Source organism: Lepidochelys kempii, chromosome 1 (assembly GCF_965140265.1).
Source record: "Lepidochelys kempii isolate rLepKem1 chromosome 1, rLepKem1.hap2, whole genome shotgun sequence".
Classification (NCBI taxonomy): domain Eukaryota; kingdom Metazoa; phylum Chordata; order Testudines; family Cheloniidae; genus Lepidochelys; species Lepidochelys kempii.
The window spans coordinates 175867687-175892700 of record NC_133256.1 but is presented as its reverse complement, the minus strand read 5'-3'; the positions used below and the strand labels follow the sequence as shown (position 1 = coordinate 175892700).

The window sequence follows — 25014 nt, the reverse complement described above, 5'->3', positions numbered from 1 at the left end:
GCCACAAGTACTCCTTTTCTTTTTGCGAATACAGACTAACACGGCTGCTACTCTGAAACCTGTTAAATATAGCAGTTGTTACAATTCCCACTGGAAAGCAAAAAGATACACTGAAAAGCCACTTACTTATCTAGATCTATATACAGTACAAAAGGCTTCCTCCAACATGTCTAACAGATTTTTGGACGTTCCAACTATCATTTTTTGAGGAAGACTTTTTCTGTTGTTGGCCTACCCATGGTAATAAATTGCCTTTTTGTGATACTGAAGGATGATTGCAGAACCCTTATTCCCCCTTTTGTAAAGGATTACTAGATAGAAATATTTCTGTGCAAAAAGAATTTAGACTATCCGTCCCCCTCACTGAGTTGGAAGAAGTATGCTCCACAGCACTATAGGTGTGCCCGTTGCTGTAGATTGACACTCTTTGTTGACACTCATAGAATCATAGAATATCAGGGTTGGAAGGGACCTCAGGAGGTCATCTAGTCCAACCCCCTGCTCAAAAGCAGGACTCATCCCCAATTAAATCATCCCAGCCAGGGCTTTGTCAAGCCTGACCTTAAAAACTTCTAAGGAAGGAGATTCCACCATCTCCGTAGGCAACGCATTCCAGTGTTTCACCACCCTCCTAGTGAAAAAGTTTTTCCTAATATCCAACCTAAACCTCCCCCACTGCAACTTGAGACCATTGCTCCTTGTCCTGTCCTCTTCCACCACTGAGAATAGTCTAGAACCACCTCTCTGGAACCACCTCTCAGGTAGTTGAAAGCAGCTATCAAATCCCCCCTCATTCTTCTCTTCTGCAGACTAAACAATCCCAGTTCCCTCAGCCTCTCCTCATAAGTCATGTGTTCCAGACCCCTAATCATTTTTGTTGCCCTTCGCTGGACTCTTTCCAATTTATCCACATCCTTCTTGTAGTGTGGGGCCCAAAACTGGACACAGTACTCCAGATGAGGCCTCACCAATGTCGAATAGAGGGGGACGATCACGTCCCTCGATCTGCTCGCTATGCCCCTACTTATACATCCCAAAATGCCATTGGCCTTCTTGGCAACAAGGGCACACTGCTGACTCATATCCAGCTTCTCGTCCACTGTCACCCCTAGGTCCTTTTCCGCAGAACTGCTGCCTAGCCATTTGGTCCCTAGTCTGTAGTGGTGCATTGGGTTCTTCCGTCCTAAGTGCAGGACCCTGCACTTATCCTTATTGAACCTCATCAGATTTCTTTTGGCCCAATCCTCCAATTTGTCTAGGTCCCTCTGTATCCTATCCCTGCCCTCCAGCGTGTCCACCACTCCTCCCAGTTTAGTATCATCCGCAAATTTGCTGAGAGTGCAATCCACACCATCCTCCAGATCATTTATGAAGATATTGAACAAAACCGGCCCCAGGACTGACCCTTGGGGCACTCCGCTAGATACCGGCTGCCAATTAGACATGGAGCCATTGATCACTACCCGTTGAGCCCGACAATCTAGCCAACTTTCTACCCACCTTGTAGTGCATCCATCCAGCCCATACTTCTTTAACTTGCTGACAAGAATACTGTGGGAGACCGTGTCAAAAGCTTTGCTAAAGTCGAGGAATAACACATCCACTGCTTTCCCTTCATCCACAGAACCAGTAATCTCATCATAGAAGGTGATTAGATTAGTCAGGCATGACCTTCCCTTGGTGAATCCATGCTGACTGTTCCTGATCACTTTCCCCTCATGTAAGTGCTTCAGGATTGATTCCTTGAGGACCTGCTCCATGATTTTTCTGGGGACTGAAATGTTCACTCTGCATTTTTGTGTTAAAATCTTTGTCTTTATTGTGTGTGTCTCTTTTGTAAATTGACAGGCTCCTTGTGACAAAGGGATGATATCAGAGAAAGCAAGTTTCCAGAAACCATCTCTACTTTACCCTCTGTGGCAAACGTTTAGATTTTTATTGATTAAAGTTGCCATTCTGAAAGTTGCAGCTGATATTCTGGCCTTCATGAGTCCACAGATAATGAAGTAAGTTTTTTTTTTTTTAATGTACTCCATTTTTTGTTCAGGACAGCAATAATAATAAAGCTAAACAATTCCCAATATCAAGAAATTTAGTTCTGCTAACACAACTTTTCAGTGGCTAGGTTTATTAGAGCAAAGGTCTCTGTAACTTAAAATTATCCACATATTACATATTTTTATAAGATTTTTGAGGGATTAACAAACTTACTCTAAGGATGTTTTAATGCCAGTTTGTGACCAACATAAACAAAAGATACTTCTGATATTTACAGACTGAGAAGTTAGGTCATTGAGAAATGAGTCTCTGACTGAATTCCACTCAGCCCATGTCCTAGCAGATTGCACGCAGCCGTTCACATGAAGTTATTGAAATGCAAATATTGATAGTCACAGTTTGACAGTTCTAGTTTGAATTTGTAATTTCCTTCATGCATATTTTCTTAAATATTTGGCTGATTGTTTATTACATCTGTAGATCTAAATAGCATTCTATCAATACTACCAATTAGGGAGCTCCTTCCTGCCTTGCATTGATATAATATCAATGGAGCTAATAAGGAGCTAATAAGGCAAAGAAAATGTGGATTAGTTATGAATTATGAACCCTATTGATAGCAGAGATGCATTTCTCTCTTTGCAGTGTTACATGGCTAATATGATGTTGCTATTGATATTGAAATATCAGATGTTACTATATTAAAGAAAACAATGAAATATTTAAAAGTGTGTGTGTTGGGGGGAAGCCTGAGTTACAAAAGCTAAAAAAAAATAGAAAATCACGGTGCAAATTATCCCTTTCCACACAACGGGGGAAGGAAGAAAGTAAGGAAATACAAATACACTCAAAGTGGTTCATCTACTGAGAGGTGGGGCAAATGTTTCCCTTTCCTAGAAACACAAGGTAGAAACCACCAGCAAAGAGAGTTGGCTCATGGAGTTATCCAAATTTTCCCCTGAACTCAGGCCTATCAACCTGTATCTCTGAAACATTATTGTATTACAGAAAACTAGTAAATGTCTTATTAAAAAATGCAGAAGATTGTGGGGAGGAAGAGGAAATGAAGGAAACCTTTTAGTCACCAAAGTATGTTTTAAAAATGTACATCCGGTACGTAGCAGCTTCACGCATCATGTGTCAAAAGGAGGCTCATGAGTCTTTCCTCAAACAAATCAGACGTCAAGAATTAGAACATTCAAAAACCAGTTGGAGAACACTTCAGTCTCTCTGGTCACGCGATTACAGACCTAAAAGTGGCAATTCTTCAACAAAAAAACTTCAAAAACAGACTCCAATGAGAGACTGCTGAATTGGAATTAATTTGCAAACTGGATACAATTAACTTAGGCTTGAATAAAGACTGGGAGTGGATGGGTCATTACACAAAGTAAAACTATTTCTCCATGTCCCCCCCACACACTGTTCCTCAGATGTTCTTGTCAACTACTGGAAATGGCCCACCTTGATTATCACTACAAAAGGTTACCCACACCCCACCCCCGCTCTCCTGCTGACAAGAGCTCACCTTACCTGATCACTCTCCTTACAGTGTGTATGGTAACACCCTTTGTTTCATGTTCTCTGTGTATATTAATCTCCCCACTGTATTTTCCACTGCATGCATCCAGTGAAGTGAGCTGTAGCTCACGAAAGTTTATGCTCAAATGAATTTGTTAGTCTCTAAGGTGCCACAAGTACTCCTTTTCTTTTTGAGGATACAGACTAACACGGCTGCTACTCTGAAACCTGTCATAAGGTTTTGACTCTGAAGTAGATTTCAGGTCAGCTGTGTAAACAGCCCCTATATGACTTAATCAGAGCAGATACAATTACTCCATAAACAGTACTTTACTCCTTAGCATGATTAACTGTAAGTGTTCCCTAATAATGTATTTGCTCAAGCTAAGGAATCATATTTTTAAAATTTCATAATTCAGGTTATATACCAAGTTGTGGTATGAAGTCATTGGAACTTTTTTTTAAAAAATGCTTGAAGTGAAAATGCTGTGACCATCATGGAACTGCTATGTAATGATCTAAGAATACGGTTATGTAGCAATTTTATGAATGCTGTATGTGACCTGGGCAGTGAGGTAAAGTTACTGTGTAACTAGTATGGATTTATTTGAATTTCCTTAAATGTCAGAATTGATTTAACTTACATTGGAGGTAGTGGAATGTTTATTATATGCTTAAAATGTTAAAATTCAGCGTGGTCTGTGCATGAAGGCAACACAATGGCTGTCCAGACAAGAACATCCAGGCACTTGAAAGACAATGAGGCAAAATGTTACCCTCAATGATCCTGTGTCCTCTTTACAACAAACTGCAAACCAGTTACAAAGTCCTTCTCTGGAGAGGAAGTGAGAGTTAATTGTCAGGTGCTGCCCAAGGGGAGAGAAGCTGACAGTGACAGAGACTTTGAGGAGGAATCTGAAAGAGTTGGATCTTTCCCCATGTCCATGGAGTGCTAAGCTTTAGGGACAGACAGGCAAGAGTGTAGACTGGCTTTTTTTTTTCTTCTTTTTTTATGATTACATTTCAGAGAAAAATCTATTGTTCTAATAAATAATACTCCACTTTAAAAAAGCTGTCTGGTTGCAACTGTCATTATTCTTGGAAGGAACAGAATTGTAGGGTCTGGACGTACATCAGACCTACTGAGTCAATCTAGGGTGGCCATGTGTCTGGCTTTCGACCAGAAAGTCTGGTAGAAAAGGGAACCTGACAGTGTCTGGTCACCTCTACTGACTGGACACCCAAAGTCCAGTTATTGCAGGGGGGGGAGGTGGGGTGTCACTGGGTCATTGCCCGCGCCAGCCCTTACTCAGCTGCGGCGGCCCCCTATCTGCATCAGGCAGCTGCAGCTCCCAGCCCTGGCTTCACAGGCGAGTCCCTCCTGACCTGGGTGGTGGGGGGTGGGAGGGGAAAAGCACCGAGTGACTGGGGGAGGGGAAAAGAGGAGTGGGGGTGGGACATCAGGGGAAAAGATGGGGCAGGAGATTGGGGGAAGAGGCAGGGTGAGGGAGGTTCTGACACTCCTGCTGGAGTGGTCAGTTTCTAAATATTATCAAGGTGGCAATCCTAAGGTAATCATGGTTGATACACAAGGGACTGCAGCACAGTGCCTGGTCTGAGAGTGGGAGAATTGTGTGGTTCATCCTAAGAGGCAGGCAACTACTAGGGACTTGAGAGGGAGTGTATTTAGAGGAGGATCAGAGGGGCAGTTAGCCCAGGAACTGTGACAAATGCAAAACCCATCTGTGCAATCTGTGTTTAAGAATTTCAAAATTTAGAATCTGAATCAAGAACTAAAAACAAATGAAATGCAAAGCTAATTGAAGGCTGATTCTCAGACTAACTCAAAAAGTACATATTAAGTGTTAGCTTAAATTCAGAGTCAAAACTCTGAATTTCCAGGTTTTTGTTGCTTAGATGTAGATTTTTCTCGTTTGCTGGAGCAGCTTGAACAAAAAAGAAAAACCTACATCTCAGCCACAAAAGCATGGAAGTTCAGTGAAATTATAATAACTACAATTCAGGTTTAATTGAAGACTGAAAATGACTCTGCCAAGGGAGAGGAGGAAGTGATTTTTATCAATAAAGGGAAGGTGGTTAACACGGTTGTTCACCTGGTTGGTTGTCAGAGAATTCATGAACATAAGTGATTGTGTTAACCTTTAGACTGTTGCGGCTGTCACCCTCAGCTATGGAACAATTTTTGCTAAAAATAAACCTTGCTGAGACCTACATCTGCAATTGTCTGAAAGGAAATGTTAGAATGACACTGTCAACTACTCTACATTGTTTATTACACTCACTTGTTAGTAAAAAGAAAAGGAGTACTTGTGGCACCTTAGAGACTAACCAATTTATTTGAGCATGAGCTTTCGTGAGCTACAGCTCACTTCATCGGATGCATCCGATGAAGTGAGCTGTAGCTCACGAAAGCTCATGCTCAGATAAATTGGTTAGTCTCTAAGGTGCCACAAGTACTCCTTTTCTTTTTGCGAATACAGACTAACATGGCTGTTACTCTGTCACTTGTTAGTGGTAGTCTATTTTCAGGCTAGTAACAAAACTTAATTTTAACTTCTGATATTTTTTTTTACTCTTTTCATTTGGCAAATACTGATTTTTTTATTCTATATTTCTAACAAAAAATGGTAGACTTTTTTTAACCACCCTGTATTTGTGCTTCATTACCAGTGAAATCAGCAGCAACGTCCCCCTCTGTGGCATTTGAGAATTGTTTCAAAGGCAGCAAAGCAGCACACAGACGAATACTCTCTCTTGCCTCCCCTCCCCACATTTTGAATATCTTGGTTCTCCACTGTCTTGCACGTTTTAGACTCATTTTGGCCTGTGCAAAGTGGATGTAATAACTACACAGATTGTAAATGTATCCGTTTTACTGAAACCGTTTGCCAGATGCATATTGTTGATTAATGCACAGATTTTAAAATTTTGTATGCCTTCATTTGCAGGGAAATGATAACTTTGTATGAAAATGACTCTGATTTACGCTGGAAGGGATACAGCTATGCCATTGCTCTTCTTGTCGTGGTTGTCTTGCAGACACTTGTCCATCAGTTATACCAGCGTTTCAATATGCTCACCTCTGTCAAAATTAAGACTGCTGCTGTTGGCCTGATATACAGAAAGGTAACTGCTTCTTCTAACATTACCCGCTAATCTCCAAAAAGGGCAAATGTCTCCCTTTTGAAAGACAAAAGAAGTGCTACAAAAACAAAGATGTTGTAGATTGATGAAAATATTAATAAAGGTGCCTGAACTATAACTGTAGCACTAGCAACAGCTGAAGTTAAAATTGCATGTTTCCATTCTAAGAGTCCCATCTTACAACTAAATGGGGGAAGCTCTGCATCAGTGCAGAATCCGTGGAGATATAGGGGTCTGCTAGGGTAGGGCAAGTTGCTGGATTGGGAGCTACCCCCTTTTTCACTTGCTTACTGTTCTCTGAAACTCACTTTTTTTTTTTTTTTTTAAACTGGAAAGTTTCCAGCCTTGGTCTGTGTGTAAAGGTGGAGGGCTGTGTGTGTGTGTGTGTGTGTAAGTTTGAACAAAAATGATTCATCCATTTTTGAGCAAAAAGAAGGCTGAATTCCCCTCCATCCCTAGCCTTTTTAAAAAATAAAAACTACTTATGCAACCTTTCCTTGAATTGCTCTAGCATTGAAGTGGTGGGAGCAGAAAGTTGAAATTTTGGCCAGGAAATCTCCTCTGTAGGGGAGAAAAGTTGAGATCTTCAGCATTTCAGTGAAAATTGGATTTGATTTGGCACAGCAGTGCTACTTTGAAAGTTGCAGTATGCACAATAGTTTAGGAACGGTTGTGTTTTTTTAAAAGTAACTTTCACCTGATGTTTTAGATGAACTCTGTAAATGTGTGCATAGCTAATACATGTAGTAGGCCCTGTCTCATTCAGCGCAAGGAAGCTTAGGTGCTAATAAAGCTCAAGAACTTTTCTGGAGAGAGAGAAGATATCTCTATAGCTGGTCTATGTTGAGTTTGTGAGCTACAAAGTATTTACTGTACTGTAGTGCACAGCAAATGAGGCAAAGATGTTTTCTTTTTTCCCCCTTTTAAATTTACTGTGTAATGAATGAGGCAGGACTGTGCATGGGTTGCTACACAGTGCATCTTATACTTACTGTGCACAATCTGAAGGATGCAAGGGCTGAAACAATTCACTGTCTCTATTTAATGTGTCCAAAAGACAACCTCCTCTTTCAGGAGACTCAAACTAGCCTCAAACATTAGGTGAGATTCTGTGCTGCACTCCTAAGACAGCCTGTAACTGTCTTCCTTGGTTTCTGCACTGGGGGGTATTCTCTCTTGGCCTCATATAGGGCTTGTAAAACCCCTTTACCCCACTCTGGCCCCTTTAGCTCATATGCGGGGGCCAAAGCAGTGCGGGGAATCTCATCCATTGAGTGCAATTTAGCTGTTACTTTATTATGGCTAAGACAGGTCTTTGAAAACACCTTTAAAATAAAGTACATATTTAAGAAAGGTAGTTCATTTTGTAACCGTACACTTTGGTTTCTTGCTATTGTTGCAGGCTTTAAGCTTAGCTAATTCTTCACGGAGAAAATATACAACTGGTGACATTGTTAACTTGATGTCAGCAGATGCTCAACAACTTATGGAACTGACTGTAAACCTCAACCTTCTATGGTCAGCACCTTTTCAGATCCTGATGGCTATAGTCTTTCTCTGGCAAGAACTGGGCCCATCAGTGCTAGCAGGTGTTGCAGTGCTCGTCTTGGTTATACCTATAAATGCTTTTGTTGCTGCAAAAGTGAAACGGCTGAGGGTAAGAAATCTAAATGTTAATGCTGGAAACAATTGTGGTGTTACAATGAAGAGCTGATTTTTAAAGAAGAACGTAAAACTAATGTAGGCACAAAATAACCAGATTCCTTTGTTGGAGGGGGAGCTTTTGGTATATCGTCTATCAATATTTAGATCACTAAACTTTATCTATAAACAAAAAACAATAAACTGAAGAGATTTTGTGTATCTGTAGAAGTGTTATAGGCCATAATCCTACAAACACTTATGCATGTGCTTAACTTTACACACAAGTCATCCTGTTCAACTCACTGTTAGCAAATTTCTGGCAATAGTTAGGATTTCTGGTTTTAGGACAAAACTGACTAAAATACCAACAAAATAGTAAGGTGTGTTTTCAGGGGCTTGTTATTAAATAAAATGGAAGTCAAAAATCCAAAGGTCCAAATCCTACAACTGCTGCACCCATGTGGAGTACTAAATAGCGTGATCAGATGTCCCGATTTTATAGGGATAGTCCCAATATTCAGGGCTTTGTCTTATATAGGCACCTATTTCCCCCCACCCTTTTTCCTGATTTTTCACACTTGCTATCTAGTCCCCAAAGCACTATTGAGTCAGCAACTGATTTGGGCCTATATCTTTTCCCTGTTCACAGTTTTCGTTTGGGGGTGAAGAAGGAAAAGAAAATAGGAGAGGTAGCCCATACGTTTTTGGGTGTTAATCCCCAGGAGCAGAGGATGTTGACATAGGTGTTACATGGCTTCCCTTCTGTCAGTAAAGAGCAGGTCTTAAAAAAAAAAATCATATGCCTAAAGATAAACACCACAAACCAGACACTCTGCTTACAGTGTGAAATACTGACCAGAAGAGTTAGTCACAGAAGTGAGTGTGCCAGTAATTCAATACATTTAAATTAATAATACACGTTTGATTTAGGCCCTAAATCTAGGTTTAATTAACAAAAAAGCTTTTACAAACCTTTCCATGATTACTATAATTAATTTAAGTGGGGGTTGGGAAGTGGAATAAGTGACCTTCCTCAGCAGAGATGAAATGATCTGGCCATGATCTGTAGTAAAAGGTGCAGGAGGTAATTCTGGGAAAAGATATCTTTGTGAGGATCCTCTCAGAGATTTCACTTTCATGCTCTGACTCACACCATCCCATTGAGGTGTGTGTGTGTGGGGGGCAGATTAGCCCCCCCAATACTCAGAAAAGGCTGCACGACCCACTCTGAAACCTGCCTCCACAACCCCTCTCTGGCTCCCTGATACCACAGCTCCATTGGCACCCTTTTATCATGGACTTCCCTTGGCCACAGCTGCCCATGATCCACAGAAAGAATAAAAACAGCCCAAACTATTATCTTTTCCAAGGAAACTTTACAGGGCTATAAGGGAAGCTATTTGTATTCCCCAGCATACCCTGTTTCTAGCTGCTTATGCAGTGAGGGCCATGGACTTGTGGAGAGGTCTGGTCTATGTGTCTGTGAAAACAGTGCCACAGCTGACCTCCACCAGGAGGAAGGGGAGGGCAGATTTTTACACAGAAGTTCCCCTCACCATACAGATCTTGTCAGTGATGTGAAGGGAGAAGGAGAACAGTGAGGGCGAGTGCAGTGATCTTGGCCACTGTTTGCAACCCAAAGTGTTCTGCCTAAGTATCCTAATAACCAGAGTGTGAAAGGTGTTAAGTGAAACTGACTAGCATGTTTTCATTGAGCGAATTGAGTGAAATGCACAAATTAAATCTAGCATAAGTAGTAAGAAGAGAGGATTTTTTTAAAAAATCAGGTTTTAGTCATCAAAGATGTTGTCAGTAACAGAGGAAAGGAATTACTTTTTCAAAATATGCTCTTTAACCTAAGTATTCCTTCACATCTCACAAATCAGACTGGGCCAAATTCTGTTTGCTTTTGTCACAGAAATAGTTTCAGCAGTTTTTTGGGACTACTTACATGTGGTAGGTGAGTAGGATTTGACTCCTTGTGAGTGACTATTAAAGTCAATTTGCAAATGGTTACTACTCCATGGAAAAATATAATGAATAATCTATTCAAGATTTTAAGGAATCAACATCACAATTTTTTTTATAAATCATAATTTAGATGTTTAAGCATTGTTAAGATTAATCTATTTTGTAATTCTAGAACACTGAGAACTGAAACTCTAATTAGGAAGCTTTTAATTAGAATCTAAGAAATGCAGTTATTACTGTAATCATGCTGCAGGAAGTATTACAAAAAAATCAAGATGATATTTTTTAAAGAAAAAGTGCTATTAGAGAGGACATACCAATCCTTTTATCATATGATGATAAAATGATATACACGTCAGATACCAAATGTGAAGTACATTTGACAATGTAACGTGTACAGTACAAGAATTTTTTTCCAAGAGAGTCAATAATAGAGTACAGAGTAACAGCTGTGTTAGTCTGTATTCTCAAAAAGAAAAGGAGTACTTGTGGCACCTTAGAGACTAACCAATTTATTTGAGCATAAGCTTTCGTGAGCATAAGCTTTCGTGAGCTACAGCTCACTTCATCGGATGCATACTGTGGAAAGTGTAGATGATCTTTTTATACACACAAAGCATGAAAAAATACCTCCCCCCACCCCACTCTCCTGCTGGTAATAGCTTATCTAAAGTGACCACTCTCCTTACAATGCGTATGATAATCAAGGTGGGCCATTTCCAGCACAAATCCAGGGAGACTGCTGAAATTCAGAGAGACTGCTGAATTGGAATTCACTTGCAAATTGGATACAATTAACTTAGGCTTGAATAGAGACTGGGAGTGGCTAAGTCATTATGCAAGGTAACCTATTTCCCCTCTTTTTTTCCTACCCCTCCCCCCCCATCAGACATTCTTGTTTAACCCTGGATTTGTGCTGGAAATGGCCCACCTTGATTATCATACGCATTGTAAGGAGAGTGGGGTGGGGGGAGGTATTTTTTCATGCTTTGTGTGTATAAAAAGATCTTCTACACTTTCCACAGTATGCATCCGATGAAGTGAGCTGTAGCTCACGAAAGCTTATGCTCAAATAAATTGGTTAGTCTCTAAGGTGCCACAAGTACTCCTTTTCTTTTTGCGAATAATAGAGTAGTAGCTGTGTTCACTGTTTGAAGTACACAAAATATGTTTGAATCTCTGATATTTTTTAAAAAATTGTAAGCATTGCTCTCTCTTTTTTAAACTAGAAAAGCCAAATGAAGAATACAGATCAGCGAGTGAAACTACTAAATGAAATCTTGCATGGAATAAAGGTAATACCAGCAGCTAATGAGTTTCATTGCTCTCCCTAATAAAGAAGAACGACTATGTTATTCAGAAAACTAGGGTTTTGTCACTGAACCTTTCGACTGATAATGTAGGAAAGAAGAATTTAGGGGAAAATATATTCTGTTATATAACTACTTAAAGTGGATTTTTAAAGCATTATTAAAATAAGAGATGTGATTATAAAATATAGATTACCCATGATATTTTGATCATGTTCTCTTGTTTTATTTTTTAATCAGCACAGATAGTTTGTCATTAGATGGTTGGAAATCTTCACTAAACTTCACTTTTCTTGAAGAACAAAATTGAGTTTTTCAAATTTGTTCTTGTTTCTGAAAAACTATTTGTTATTTATGCTTCTTCAATTTTTAAATATTGAAGTAGCCAGTACTTCAAATTATTCACAGTTCGTTCTGCATTTTTCTGAAGTTTTGTGGATTTCTAACCACAGACATTGGTGCTGCTATAAAATGTATATAATACTTTCTTTAAGATGTTGCTTCTTGGTTGCAAGTAAGATAGAGAATATTTTTATCATGAAAGTGCTAGTATGATGGACTGGTAGCTATTTGCCAATACAAAGCTTGAAACCTCTTCTTCCTTGGGCATTTTGTGTTCTTTTCATTCATAATACCACCTTATATAGTATCTTTCATGTAGATGGATCCTAAGAGTTTCTTTCCAGATTCTATGGGCATACTTCCTTCAATTAAACTACTCACATAGCTAAAGGGTTAGGCCCTACTTGTATATGTAAATTCTTCTGTCTGGTGTTCTGGACAATAGTAAAGGATGTTTTCAGGTGTCCTTAGGAGTCCTTTGGCCACACTTTAAATTTACTTCCTTATCAGATAACAGTATTGTCTGGACACACCACCTGGAGATGATCAGTCTAACATGCTGTGCACCAGAAAAATGACATAAGCGTGTAGCTTACCAAGCTGATTTTTTCCCACATCAGAAAGTGATAGAAGAGGGTTACAATGAAGTCAGATGGTGGCACCTCTGTGAATAAATTTAATAAACTAAAATGTACATGGGGTGAATGCTGATAGTAGTAATCTGGAATAATAAGTAATCCACCAAAACAGGAGCACAGTGAAATGTATAGAGCTCAAGGTGACTACACTATAGCATTCTTCATAACAAATCTCATTTTGGGTTATATTGGGTCTTGCTGGGACAATATTTCATTTGTAGAAGCTATCCACTGGAAAATGCAAGTGTTGGATATTTACAGTTTTGTATTGTTCAACATTTGCAGGTACATTTTTGGAATTTAAACTCATTTTAACAATCACTGCTGTTGATTTACTAAGATGTAATTTTCTGTTTATTTGTATTTAGATTCTTAAACTTTATGCATGGGAACCTTCATATCAGAAGAAGGTTGTGGAAATACGAGAACATGAAATAGATGTTCTGAAGTCATCTGGGTACCTGACAACTTTCTCCATGCTAACTTTAACCTGTATCCCTTTTATGGTGCGTTACTTAACAATATCCATTTTTGTAGCTAGCTATCACTCACACCAGAGTATCTGACAGCCTCACAACCATTAATGAATTTATCACCACAATATCTCTGTGAGGTCTGGAAGTATTATTATAATACCCGTTTTACATAGGGGAATTGAGGCATAGAGAGATTGTGACTTTTCCAAGGTCATACAGGAAATCTGTGGCAGAGCCAGGAATGAAATCCAGATCTCTTCAGTCCAGTCCAGTCCCTTAATCCAAAGACCCTCCTTCTGTAATGTAAACAGTCACACATTATTTTTTTAATAGCGTTGATTCTTGTTGATATCCCCATTAAGCATCTAAGACAAGTTTTTGCTTTTTTTCCATGCTCAGATTTTTAAAAGGAAACAAGGTTGGGGTGGAGGTGGGGAAAGAGGTACACATTCTAGTTCTTCTGAGAAGAATAACTTTCTGTGGGTGAAAAAAGATTCCTTACATCGGAGTGAGATAGAGACAACTTAAGCCTGGCTGTGTTGGATAATATACTTGAGAAGGACAGAAGCTAAATTCCCTCCGACACACTCCTTGAAGTTGATAGCATCTGTTAGAGGTTCCCCCATCAAACTCCCTACATAGCAAATAAAGCTTCTCGCAGTTATTCACAAAAGTCACAATCTGTTTAGTACGCTTCCACACCTACTGATAGCATAGCTATATTCAGAAGTCAGATAGGAATTTTTCTTTTCCCTCCTCTGAAGCCACATAACTAGGGCCCTACCAAATTCACGGTCCATTTTGGTCAATTTCACAGTGATAGGGTTTTAAAAAATGTAAATTTAATAATTTCAGCTATTTAAGTCTGAAATTTCAGTATTGTAATTGTAGGGGTCCTCACCCAAAAGAGGAGTTTTGGGAGGGAAGGGTTCCGCAAGATTATTGTAGGGGTTATTGCCACCCTTACGTCTGCACTGTCTTCAGAGCTGGGCAGCCGGAGAGCAGCGGCTCTTGGCCAGATGCCCAGCTCTGAAAGCAGAGCCACTGCCAGTAGCAGCACAGAAGTAAGGATGACATAGTACAACACTTTTACTTCTGCACTGCTGCCTGCAGAGCTGGGACCTCAATCAGCAGCCGCCACTCTCTGGCTGCCCAGCTCTGAAGGCAGCAGTGCAGAAATAAGGGTGGCCTGGTATGGTTTTGTCACCCTTACTTCTGCGCTGCTGCTGGCAGGGCGCTGCCTTCAGAGCTGGGCACCTGGTAAACAGCCGCTGCTCTCGAGCCACCCAGCTCTGAAGGCAGTGCAGACATAAGGGTGGCAATACCACAAACTCCTAAAATAACCTTGTGACACCCACTCCGTTTTCAGTCAGGACCATCAATTTGAGAAACTCTGGTGTCCCATGTGAAATCTGTATCGTATACGGTAAAAACACACAAAAGACCAGATTTCACAGGGGGAGACTAGATTTCATGGTCCGCGACACATTTTTCATGGCCATGAATTTGGTAAGGCTCTACACATAACAAGCAATTGCTATAGTAAAGTACCAAAAACAACATAAGTGAACACATTTATTTCTGCAGCACACCTGATCTTCTGAGCTAAAGCCTACATCTGCTGGAAAATTGGGGGACCATGTGTTAGTAGATTGAATTCATAACTGGGAGTCAGAAACTCATGGGTTAATTCCAGTTTACTGTATGAATTTAGGCCAATCTTTTAACTCTTCTCTGCTAGTATTTTCATTTGTAAAAGTGGGATACTGATGTTTATTTGTGTATTATAAATCACAACCATGTTATGATGCATGATTTGTAAAGTACTAAATAATAATTGCAGAAGTGCAACTGTTACTGCATAATACATTTGTGCATTTACCTCAGTAACATATTTCATCCCTTCCTAAATTCCTGCAGAAGAAAGAAAATGATACAATTTAATTATATAAGTAAACACTGTTGAAAAATCATGTGGTCATATGGTGACCAGCTCTGTTATCATTATGCCTTTCTGCTTTTTAAAGTTTGGAAGATGCTTTTAATCCTTGTTTTTAGCAACCTCCTCTCTCTTCCCTTCCCTTCCCTTCCCTTCCTCTCTGCCACTCCCCTCCCTGCCACTGAACTGTAAGGTTCTGAATTTTAAGAAACTAAAACTGTTAAAAAAAAAAAAATAACAAGACTTCTAGCCAACTTCATCCCAACTCCGTTTCAGTGGAGTTACACTAGGAATGCATTTGGCCCTTCAGACTTAATCACTTCAATAAATAGGAGAAAGTATGGGCCAGATCCTCACCTGGATAAGTCCTGTTTTGTCAAACTAAAGTAGAGAAGTTTCAGAGTAGCAGCTGTGTTAGTCTGTGTCCGCAAAAAGAAAAGGAGTACTTGTGGCACCTTAGAGACTAACAAATTTATTTGAGCATAAGCTTTCGTGAACTACAGCTACAGCTCATAAAAGCTTATGCTCAAATAAATTTGTTAGTCTCAAGGTGCCAAAAGTCCTCCTTTTTTTTTTAAAAGTAGAGAAGTATCTTTTTCTCCTTTTTATCATCTTTAACAAAACATAAGCCTTTAAAATACATCCATTCTGTGTGAAATGCCTGGGTTAGTTAACTTGATTTTCAGAGCACTCGTGTAAAACGTACATGTCCAAATTCTTTGTTGCTTTATATCTGGCTGCAGCTTCATTGACTTCAGTTGCTTTGTCCATTTACAGCTGCTGAGAATTTGACCTTTATTAGAATGTCACATGTTTTTAGGAATAGTAAAACCTAGGTGATCCTTCATGACCTTCTAGTAAGGCTGAAACTAGAGCTGGTTGGGAATTTGTCGACTTAAATATTTTTCTTCAGAAAATGCCGATTCATTGAAACAAAACCTGTTCATGGGAGAGGGACAGTTTTGACACTTCTTGTGGAAAAAAATTGGAAAAATTTCAGAGTTGCCAGTTTCCCATTTTGACATTTTTGAAACAAAAAAGTCCTTTTCTTTAGTTCAAAATGACTTTTTTCATTTTGAAATGCAAGCTAATTATAGTAAATAAAATTTAAAAATGAAAATCGTCAAAATTGACACACAGTGTTTCATGTGCGCTGAATGGAATGTTTCCTCACACTGTCAGTCCATAAATATGTGCGATGGACTTTTTGTCCCAATTCAGGACCAAAAATCTGTTTCCTGCCCCATTCTAACAGAAACACCTTCATTTGTTTATGTCAGTAGGCATGCAATTGCTTGTTAAAATGACAGTGCCAATATACTGTGGAAAAAGCAGACAGTGGGGATACAAGTGCCAATCAACAAATGGAAACTATTGAGACCTTCAAATAGACTGAAATCCAATGGGAATATTATGTGTGTACAAACTTAAGTATGAAATGGAATTTTATACCACAAGATATAAGAGCTTGTATTTAGTCTAAAGACAGAAGTATGTTCGTTTTAATGCATGAATAGTAGCACAGTTTGTGTTTCAGTTTGCATTAAGCTGTAGTCAACATCCAGCTCTTAATTGCTACCATCATATTTTTGTAGCAGGAATCATTGAAAAGTAAAACTAAGCAGGATGAGAAAAGTAATGAAAAAATAATCACCCCCTCCCCTCCTCTTTTTTTTTAAAGGTCTCATTGGCTACGTTTGGAGTGTATTTTCTGCTGGATCAAGAGAATGTACTAACTGCAACTAAAGTTTTTACATCTATTTCTTTGTTTAATATTTTGCGACTGCCTTTGTTTGATTTGCCAACAGTGATCTCTGCCGTAGCCCAGGTAAAATCTAAATCAAATGCAAATAGGTGTCAAAAAAGGATGACCTTTATGGCCCTTTATTAATCTCCAGGGTGTCATGTGGTTTAATCTATTTAAGATTAAGGTTAAGCCACCTGATTATTTCTAGTTTTATTTTGTTGAAATTTTCATGTCTTTGAGGGGTGGGAGAGGCACTGGTATTGGAGGGGGTTTCAGAGTACATTATCTTTTGAAGTATGTGAACATATTATAAGGAATGACCAGCAGGTGGCATGAGTACTGTTCCTATTTCTACTTGTGCTCTATCTACTGTTTCTATATGTAGTTCAGTTTCTTGTAAAGAAAGTAGCAAGGCCATTGTCAGCAGATGCCCTCTCCATCCTGCTGTCAGACATGGGCAACAAACTATGCTGAATCAGAACTCAACCCTTCCTGGGGTTTGGTTTTATTAACCCAGAAATTAGCAGTAGTATAACAAAATTGAGCTAAGTCTCCCCAAGCATGGCTGCTGCCTTAGGACTGCTCAGTTTATATGCTAAATGTTCCCTCTCTCTTCCGGAGAGCTAATCCACAAACAACCTGTCTCAGACTTTGTCTCCACTGACACACAGATGTTTTTTAAACAGCAAGATAACTAACGAGCGTGGAAACAAGTCACTCGTAGTGTTTGCCACAAGGTAGCTAGCAGGTCAGCATTGTACCCCAATGCTGGTAGCTAGCAGGTCAGCATTGTACCCCAATGTGGTTGACTTTGCTTCATTTACCTTAAATAAAACTAAAGTGCATTGTCTCCACTATGTTTTTCCAGTAGAATAATAGCTAAAGCACCCTTTTTTTGTCAGTGAAGACATAACCTTCATGAGTCAGCAGAGCCTACTTCCCACTGGGACACGATTATCAATGCTGTCTAACAGGGTGTAGTGTTTCAAGTGAATACTGCTGTCCACCTAAATCAGTGGTCTCCAAACTTTTCAGGGTTGCGCCCCTCCTTGACCCTGTCCGTGCCCCTGCCAGAGCCGGGGCTGGGAGTGGGGCTGCAGCTTGGGAGGGGGAACATAGACAGGGGTAAGGGGTCTGAGGCTGGGGCCGCAGCTGAGATGGGGCTGGGAATGGAGCCCTGGCTGGGGTCCAAGGCTGGGGAGAGGGCTGGAGCTGCAGCCAGGAGCTGAGGCTGGGCATGGGGCCAAGGCTCGGAGTGGGGCTGGAGCAGATATGGGGGCATAGCGGAGCTGGGTGGCTCTCCCGCTCCGCTCCCTGTGGGGGCTGGCCCAGGTCCCACACTGCCTCCTGGAATGTTCCTCTGTGCCTCCCTACAGGGTGCGCCCCACAGTTTTGGGACCACTGGCCTAAAACTTCAGCTACCTTTATGAATGTACATAAGGAAAACATTTTCTGTTCATTTCCCATCTCAGAATAAATGAATAGACATGTTTGTTTCTTGGTGTAATCTAGAATATATGAAGTATTGCTTAAAAAACCAAATAGCATAAAAGTTTGTGCATTCTACAGACAAAGGTTTCTCTGGGTCGTTTAGAGGATTTTCTGTATTCTGAAGACCTCGACCCTCAAGACATCAACACAAACTACAGTGGAAGTAAGCAGGGTTTTGTTGTTGTTTCTGTTGTTGTTATTCAATGTCTGCAGAAACAAATTGATTAACCAGCAATATCAGCTGAGGGGCTGCCTCTGTAACTTATTGTTGATTTCTCTTTATTGCAACAGATCATGCTGTGGGATTTATTGGTGCTTCTTTCCGATGGGAGAAGACTGGACCTTCAATCTTAAATAAGTAAGAATCAAGGTTTGTGAAGTAACTTTGAACAAGAATCTGTACAGGCATCACATTCTGCTAGGCGGAGTTTACATAGATCATGACATAACCGTCCACCTAGTGCAAGGTGCAGCACGTTGTGATGTCCCAGAACAGCGAGGTGGGAGACTGACTCCCCAGACCACAGTATCCCTCCGGATCTCCCCACTACTCAGGGAATGGAATAAACCCGTAACAGCGCATGCTTCCTGAGGTGCTGGCACTGCTATGTGACCAGAGCTGTCTTCTCCTATCACATTGCTACTCATGATGCAGGTAGCCAGAACAGAGACATGAAGGCACAAGATGGCCCAGTACCTCCGCACAGCTGCACAAGCTGGACCACTGAGCCCCCTGAAAGCATTTGTGAAAATAGCTACAAATCAAACAGGGTGTTTTTGTTTTCCTTTCGGAACTTACATGGTCTCTTACTGTTGTTAATCTTGTACTGTGTGGTGGCTTCCTACTGCACTGTTGCCCTGATTCTGCAATTGATAGTGTATGGTGAATTTTTAACATGCAGAGAGACACTACAGTCTCCTTAAGTCCATAGCTTTTCAGGGTTCTAGAGTATGCTCTAGTCACAGGTATCCAAACTGAAATATTCACCTCCCCAGTCACAGTGGAGTAGGCTGTATTTTTGCCGTTTAGTGTCCACTAAAGAGGATTCTACTCTGTACACAGTACAGTGTTTATAGAGGATTACTGTTGTTTGTCTTCCTAAATGTTTCCAGTTTGAACATGAAGATCCCAGAAGGCTCTTTAGTTGCTGTGGTGGGGCAGGTTGGATCTGGAAAGTCATCTCTCCTTTCTGCTATTCTTGGAGAAATGAACAAGTTTGAAGGAACAGTCCAGAGAAAAGTAAAGTTGATTTTGTTTCTTGTATCCACAGTTATATTATTACAATATGACTGTTTTATAGAGGATGGTTTATTTGTGAATATAATAAAATATATTGACAATGGAAGCATTTCTTTTAGTATGCTGACCATTGGATTCTTTGAAAAAATGGCTTGGTGGCATTCATGTTACTTGTCAAGTTAACTGATTCGCAGCCACCTACTCTAAAACTAATATGATTTAGTTTTCATAAACCTATAATTATTTATATTTATAATTATTGATTGCAAAAATCCTTAGGATTAAGGTCATGCATCAAGCCTACACATCCTACAGTGGCTGGTTTAGAAGAGTGATACAACCGTAACTCATTTGGAGCAGTGATATAGTTTTGCAGGAGATAGTCAGCCATTTCACAATGGCTTACACATAGAAAGGAGAGAAAACATTTAAATGGGGGAAAGTGAGTTGTGGACAGAGATGGAAGGAAGTTCATTCTGCCCCTCTCAATGATAACAGCTCCCTTGGCATAAACTCTTTCTGTGGTTGAACAGAGTGAGGAAATTGTCCAAGTGCCCATCACAATAAAATAGAATTTAAAGAGGCTTATATTAGGCTAAAACAGCTAAGCAGAAAGATAACCTCTCAACATAGCCCACACTAATAATAATACTTATCATACCAAACACTGTAAATAAATTAACCAATCACCATAATACTGATAAATGCAGAGTTGTCAAGTAACTCCTGAGTTTGAGTCACTTTGGAGTAAGATTAGAATTTGTTAGTCCCTTTCTTCCATTCCTATGTAAATCCGCTAGACCATATTGCCTTTCACTAATGTTTAAATAAAGAGGGGTCTGAAGTCTCTTGCTAATTTACAGCAAGCGAATCAATTTAGTACATTTTAGTGGAAATAAAAAACAACAACAACAAAAGTGAGGGGGAGCCTCTTTGGGACAGGGAACTATATAGAGCAGGGATTGGCAGCCTTTGGCACGTGCCCGTCAGGGAAATCCGCTGGCTGGCCGGGACGGTTTATTTACCTGCAGCGTCCGCAGGTTTGGCCTATCGCAGCTCCCACTGACTGCGGTTCGCCATTCCAGGCCAATGGGGGCTGCAGGAAGTGGCGTGGGCTGAGGGATGTGGGGGCTGCTGCTTCCCGCAGCCCCCTTTGGCCTGGAATGGTGAACCACTGCCAGTGGGAGCTGCAATCGGCCGAACCTGCAGATGCGGCAGGTAAACAAACCAGCCTGGCCCGTCAGCGGATTTCCCTGATGAGCCGCGTGCCAAAGGTTGCCAATTCCTGATATAGAGTAAGCTACTGAAGAGTTAGTATGGATTCATTGGGTGGAGGATGATGTCAATGAATCTCATCATATTTCTTAATAAAATTAATAGATTTTCATAGATTTATGCATTTAAGTCAGAAGGATCCACTATGATCATATAGTCAGGAGCTTTTAAAATCATCACTCCTGTCCCATAAAACCATGTTAGTTTCTAGTGTTGACATTTTTATCTAGCTGGATCATCAGTGGTACATAAAGGCAGTGTGTAACTAACCACAGGAGTTTCCAGAATTAAGCAGTACTTCACCTTGTTGTTCTAATTGAGCAATGCTTCAAAACTGGCTTTACATTAAAAACCGCAAATTAAACCAAAATATAATCTTCCTATATTTGCCACGTACTAACTACAGGTCCAGTTTTGCTACCTTTAAGTGCACTGAGTAATACCTTAGGATGCAAGAAGTCCTATTGCTCTCAATGAGGCTACTCAATGAGTAAGATTTTACTCAATTCGTGTAAGGGTGACAGTATAGTGTGCACATGCCCTCATAACATGCACAGTATTTCAGCCAGTATCTTCAACAGCTTGGTTTGGAACATTTGACTTTTTAGAATTCTAACAGTTTGACTATGCTAATGTTTTAGAAGTAATAACCAATGACTTTACTTTGAAATATAATTTGAACAGCAGATGTTCTTAAAATGCTATCTTACCACATGTAGAACTGTCCAAATGAGAGTGTTGCCTTTTCTCTTTATTTAGGGTTCAGTGGCTTATGTTTCCCAGCAGGCCTGGATGCAGAATTCCATTTTGCAAGAAAATATTCTCTTTGGCTCAGATCTGAACAGGCCATATTATGAGAGGGTTTTGGAAGCCTGCGCTCTACTACCAGATTTGGAGCAGTTACCAAATAGGGATCAAACGGAGATTGGAGAAAGGGTGAGAACTTGAAAAATCACATGCAGTCACTCAGCTGAGCTGTAGTTCACAATGTCTTCCAAATGCATTTAGTTTGCTAAGGCTATGTCTACACTACATTGCCTTCAGCAAAATTTATGTCACTTAGTGGTGTGAATATTCCACTCCCCTGAGTGACCTAAATTACGCCAGCATAAGCACTAGTGTGCACAGCGCTATGGCGGCAGGAGAACTTCTCCTGCCAACATAACTACTGCCACATGTTGAGGGTGGATTAATTGTGTTAACGGAGAGCTCTCTCCCGTCAGCATAGAGAGACTACATGAGAGATCTTACAGCTGTGCCGCTGCAACCTCTCTAGTGTAGACGTAGTTTAATTGACATTAAACATGAAAAATACTAGAAAGACCTAACTCTGCCCCAAATGAAATCAGTGGGAACAGAGTTAGGCCAATGCTGGTTGCTTCTGAAAACCCCCCTCCCTTGTCCATAATATTGCTCTCCCCTCTCTACCCCTTTTCCCAGCTTGTGCGCAAACACGCGGATACTTCGCCTATCACAAATCACTCTTGTTTTTTCAAAGGTTACGTATGTTTGTCACAAAGCAGATGTACTGTATAAAATACATTCATATCCTTTTCTAGTCCTAAGCTTGGGAGTTTGCTAGAGCTCCTGTATGGAAGTTAGTGAGAGAACCAGAATGGAAAAGTTTAATTGTAAACTCTTTCAAATAAAGCTAAGTGGACATTTGTAAAACTCTAAGGGGATTTATAGCCACTTCCAAAGAGTTCCTCTTTTGAAGTAAAGCTGTGTCCCTACTTTCATGCTCTATGGTTGACTTACAACAGCAGTTTTAAGCTGTAAACAATTACTTTTAACCCTATAACCTTCAAGAAGAATGGAAAATAAATTATATACATATATTAAAACTACCACAAATATGTTTCATATGTGGTATCTCCTCTTGAAGTGATTTACACAGTCTATTTTCACTTAGTGGTATAGTGTAACTGATAGGAGCTAGACATGCTGCTTGAGAATGACAGTATCTTCCGTCCGATGATGTGAGCTGTAGCTCACGAAAGCTTATGCTCAAATAAATTTGTTAGTCTCTAAGGTGCCACAAGTACTCCTTTTCTTTTTTAGTAAATCATGTGTATCTCTTTTGACTGGTTTGATCTAATAATGCTTTTATTTTCCTAGGGAGTGAATATAAGTGTGGGGCAGAAGCAGAGAGTGAGTCTAGCTAGAGCTGTTTACAGCAATGCTGACCTGTATCTTCTGGATGACCCCTTGTCTGCTGTAGATGTACATGTTGGAAAGCATCTTTTTGAGAAGCTGATTGGGCCCTCAGGGCTCTTAAAAAACAAGGTAAATAAATCAGTCTTCACATAGTACAACAGGCAAATTGAAAATCTTGAATCGTGTCTGAGTGGGCTTGTTATATATGGTAAAAAGAGGGAGCACCTTGTTAAATAAGAAGCCCTGCTGATTATACTATTTGAATCATATCAAGCAGTCTTATGAACACAGACACAATTAACACTTAACCTGGGCTGACCTGGAAGTGTGAAAGGGTACAACTACACTGCAATAAAAAACCTGTGGCACCGAGTTTCAGCATCCAGGGCAACTAACTCAGGCTCGCGGGCCTCAGGGATAAAAAGCACAGTGTAAAAGTTTGGGCTGGGGCTGGAGCCCAGGCTCTGAGCCCCATCTTCCTTGTGCGGTTTCAGAGCTTGGCCTCCAGCCTGAGCCCAAATGTCTTCACTGCACTTTTTAGCCCCTTGAGCCCGAGTCAGCTGACCGGCCAAAGAGGGTCTTTTATTGCAGTACAGATGTACCCATACAGTCTCAGAGAGTCATATAATATTTCGGCTTCCAACTTGGCCCTTGCTCGTTAGTTGACAGAGATTTTAAGAGTGCCGTGGATTCTATCTGTGAGGAGGGAGGAAGGGCCTTGTGGTCACCATTGATCCTTCACCTGGCTGAAAGGGGGGCTGAAGGTTCACAGGTTCTAAGGCCAGAAGGACCCACTGTGATCATCTAGTTATCCTGCATCAGACACAGGCCATAGAACTTCCCCAAAATTCCTATTTGAATTACAACATATCTTTTAAAAAAACTGCTCATGATGGAGAATCCACCACAACCCTTGGGAAGTTGTTCCAATGGTTAGTTATACCACAACCTGTCCCCATTAAAAACTTGCACCTTATTTCCAGTTTGAATTTGTCTAGATTCAACTTCCAAATGTACTTGATAGGAAGTTGCATCCAATGTTAGTGGCAAAAAGGTTTTCTGGTGACCAAAGGAATCCCTGAGGAAGAGTGGGCAGGGGATGGAGTTTTCTCATCTAAAATTTGTTAAAGATTCAAATATCTTGGTGAAAAGTAACTTTCCACAATATTACTGATTTATGCAGATTATTTACTGCTAGCTGATGTCTATGGAATTCATGAATTGGTGGAAGTGGAGATGTTCCTCTTTTTACTTCCCTCTTAACCTTCTCTTCTTCACCTGCTTTATTGGTAATAAACACCTGAAAAAGGAGGTTCCAGTACTGAAAACACTAGTAGTGACAGATGCCTAAACAAGATGAACAGGGCTGCTATCAACATAGATATGGTACTAGGTTGTATTTAGAGGGACTCTTACCAAGAAACTCGAGCTTTCATGATCTTCTGTTATCATTAAAAATGAGCACTTCCCTAATTCTAAAGTATTTTTATTTGTAAGGCTGATACAACATGCCTTAAGAACCATGTGTGCAACAGCAGTATAATAATGTGTACTTTGATCATTACTTAGTTTATTGTAATATGTAACAATGGTAACAATTTCTTCAAATCTATTTGGTTGCTTTAAAGAAGGAGCTAGATAAATTCCTAAGACAATTCCATATGCAACTCTCCTTTTTTAAAAACTCCCTTGTACTGTTAGTATACACTTCATTTTCATATGGTAAAAAATAAAACGTTTTGTGTTTTTCAGACGCGTATTTTAGTGACCCATAACCTGACACTCCTGCCTCAGACAGACGTTATAATTGTAATGGAAGATGGCAGGATAGCGCACATGGGGACCTACCAAGAGCTGCTCTCAGAAAGACCTAACTTTGCTGAGCTCCTTCAAGTCTTCAGTGCAGAAAATAAAAGTGAAGAAACACCTCAAATGAAAAGTGAGCACATATAGTATTTTTTAATATACCATGTTTTCCGAAAACCTAGTTTTACCTTTCTACATCAATTGCTAAGAAAATATTTTTCCTTTAGGGGATTGAATAGCACAAGGATTTGGTAAAAGAAGCTTTCACCTTTCTATCACTTGTTTGAATTCAGG

General features: G+C 40.1%; 1 protein-coding gene across 3 annotated transcripts in view; it reads left to right on the top strand.

The window, feature by feature from the left end:
* The window catches only part of LOC140894923 (multidrug resistance-associated protein 1-like), a 71862-nt gene that overhangs the window by 20114 nt on the left and 26734 nt on the right, over positions 1–25014 (top strand). For all 3 annotated transcript variants that reach the window (XM_073303853.1, XM_073303835.1, XM_073303844.1), the window contains exons 4-15: positions 1849–2006; positions 6489–6666; positions 8087–8341; positions 11529–11594; positions 12958–13095; positions 16686–16832; positions 18321–18405; positions 18534–18600; positions 19356–19482; positions 21517–21693; positions 22876–23043; positions 24667–24853. In XM_073303853.1, coding sequence (XP_073159954.1) covers positions 1849–2006; positions 6489–6666; positions 8087–8341; positions 11529–11594; positions 12958–13095; positions 16686–16832; positions 18321–18405; positions 18534–18600; positions 19356–19482; positions 21517–21693; positions 22876–23043; positions 24667–24853 — 1753 coding nt within the window. The remainder of the gene's footprint in view (positions 1–1848; positions 2007–6488; positions 6667–8086; positions 8342–11528; positions 11595–12957; positions 13096–16685; positions 16833–18320; positions 18406–18533; positions 18601–19355; positions 19483–21516; positions 21694–22875; positions 23044–24666; positions 24854–25014) is intronic.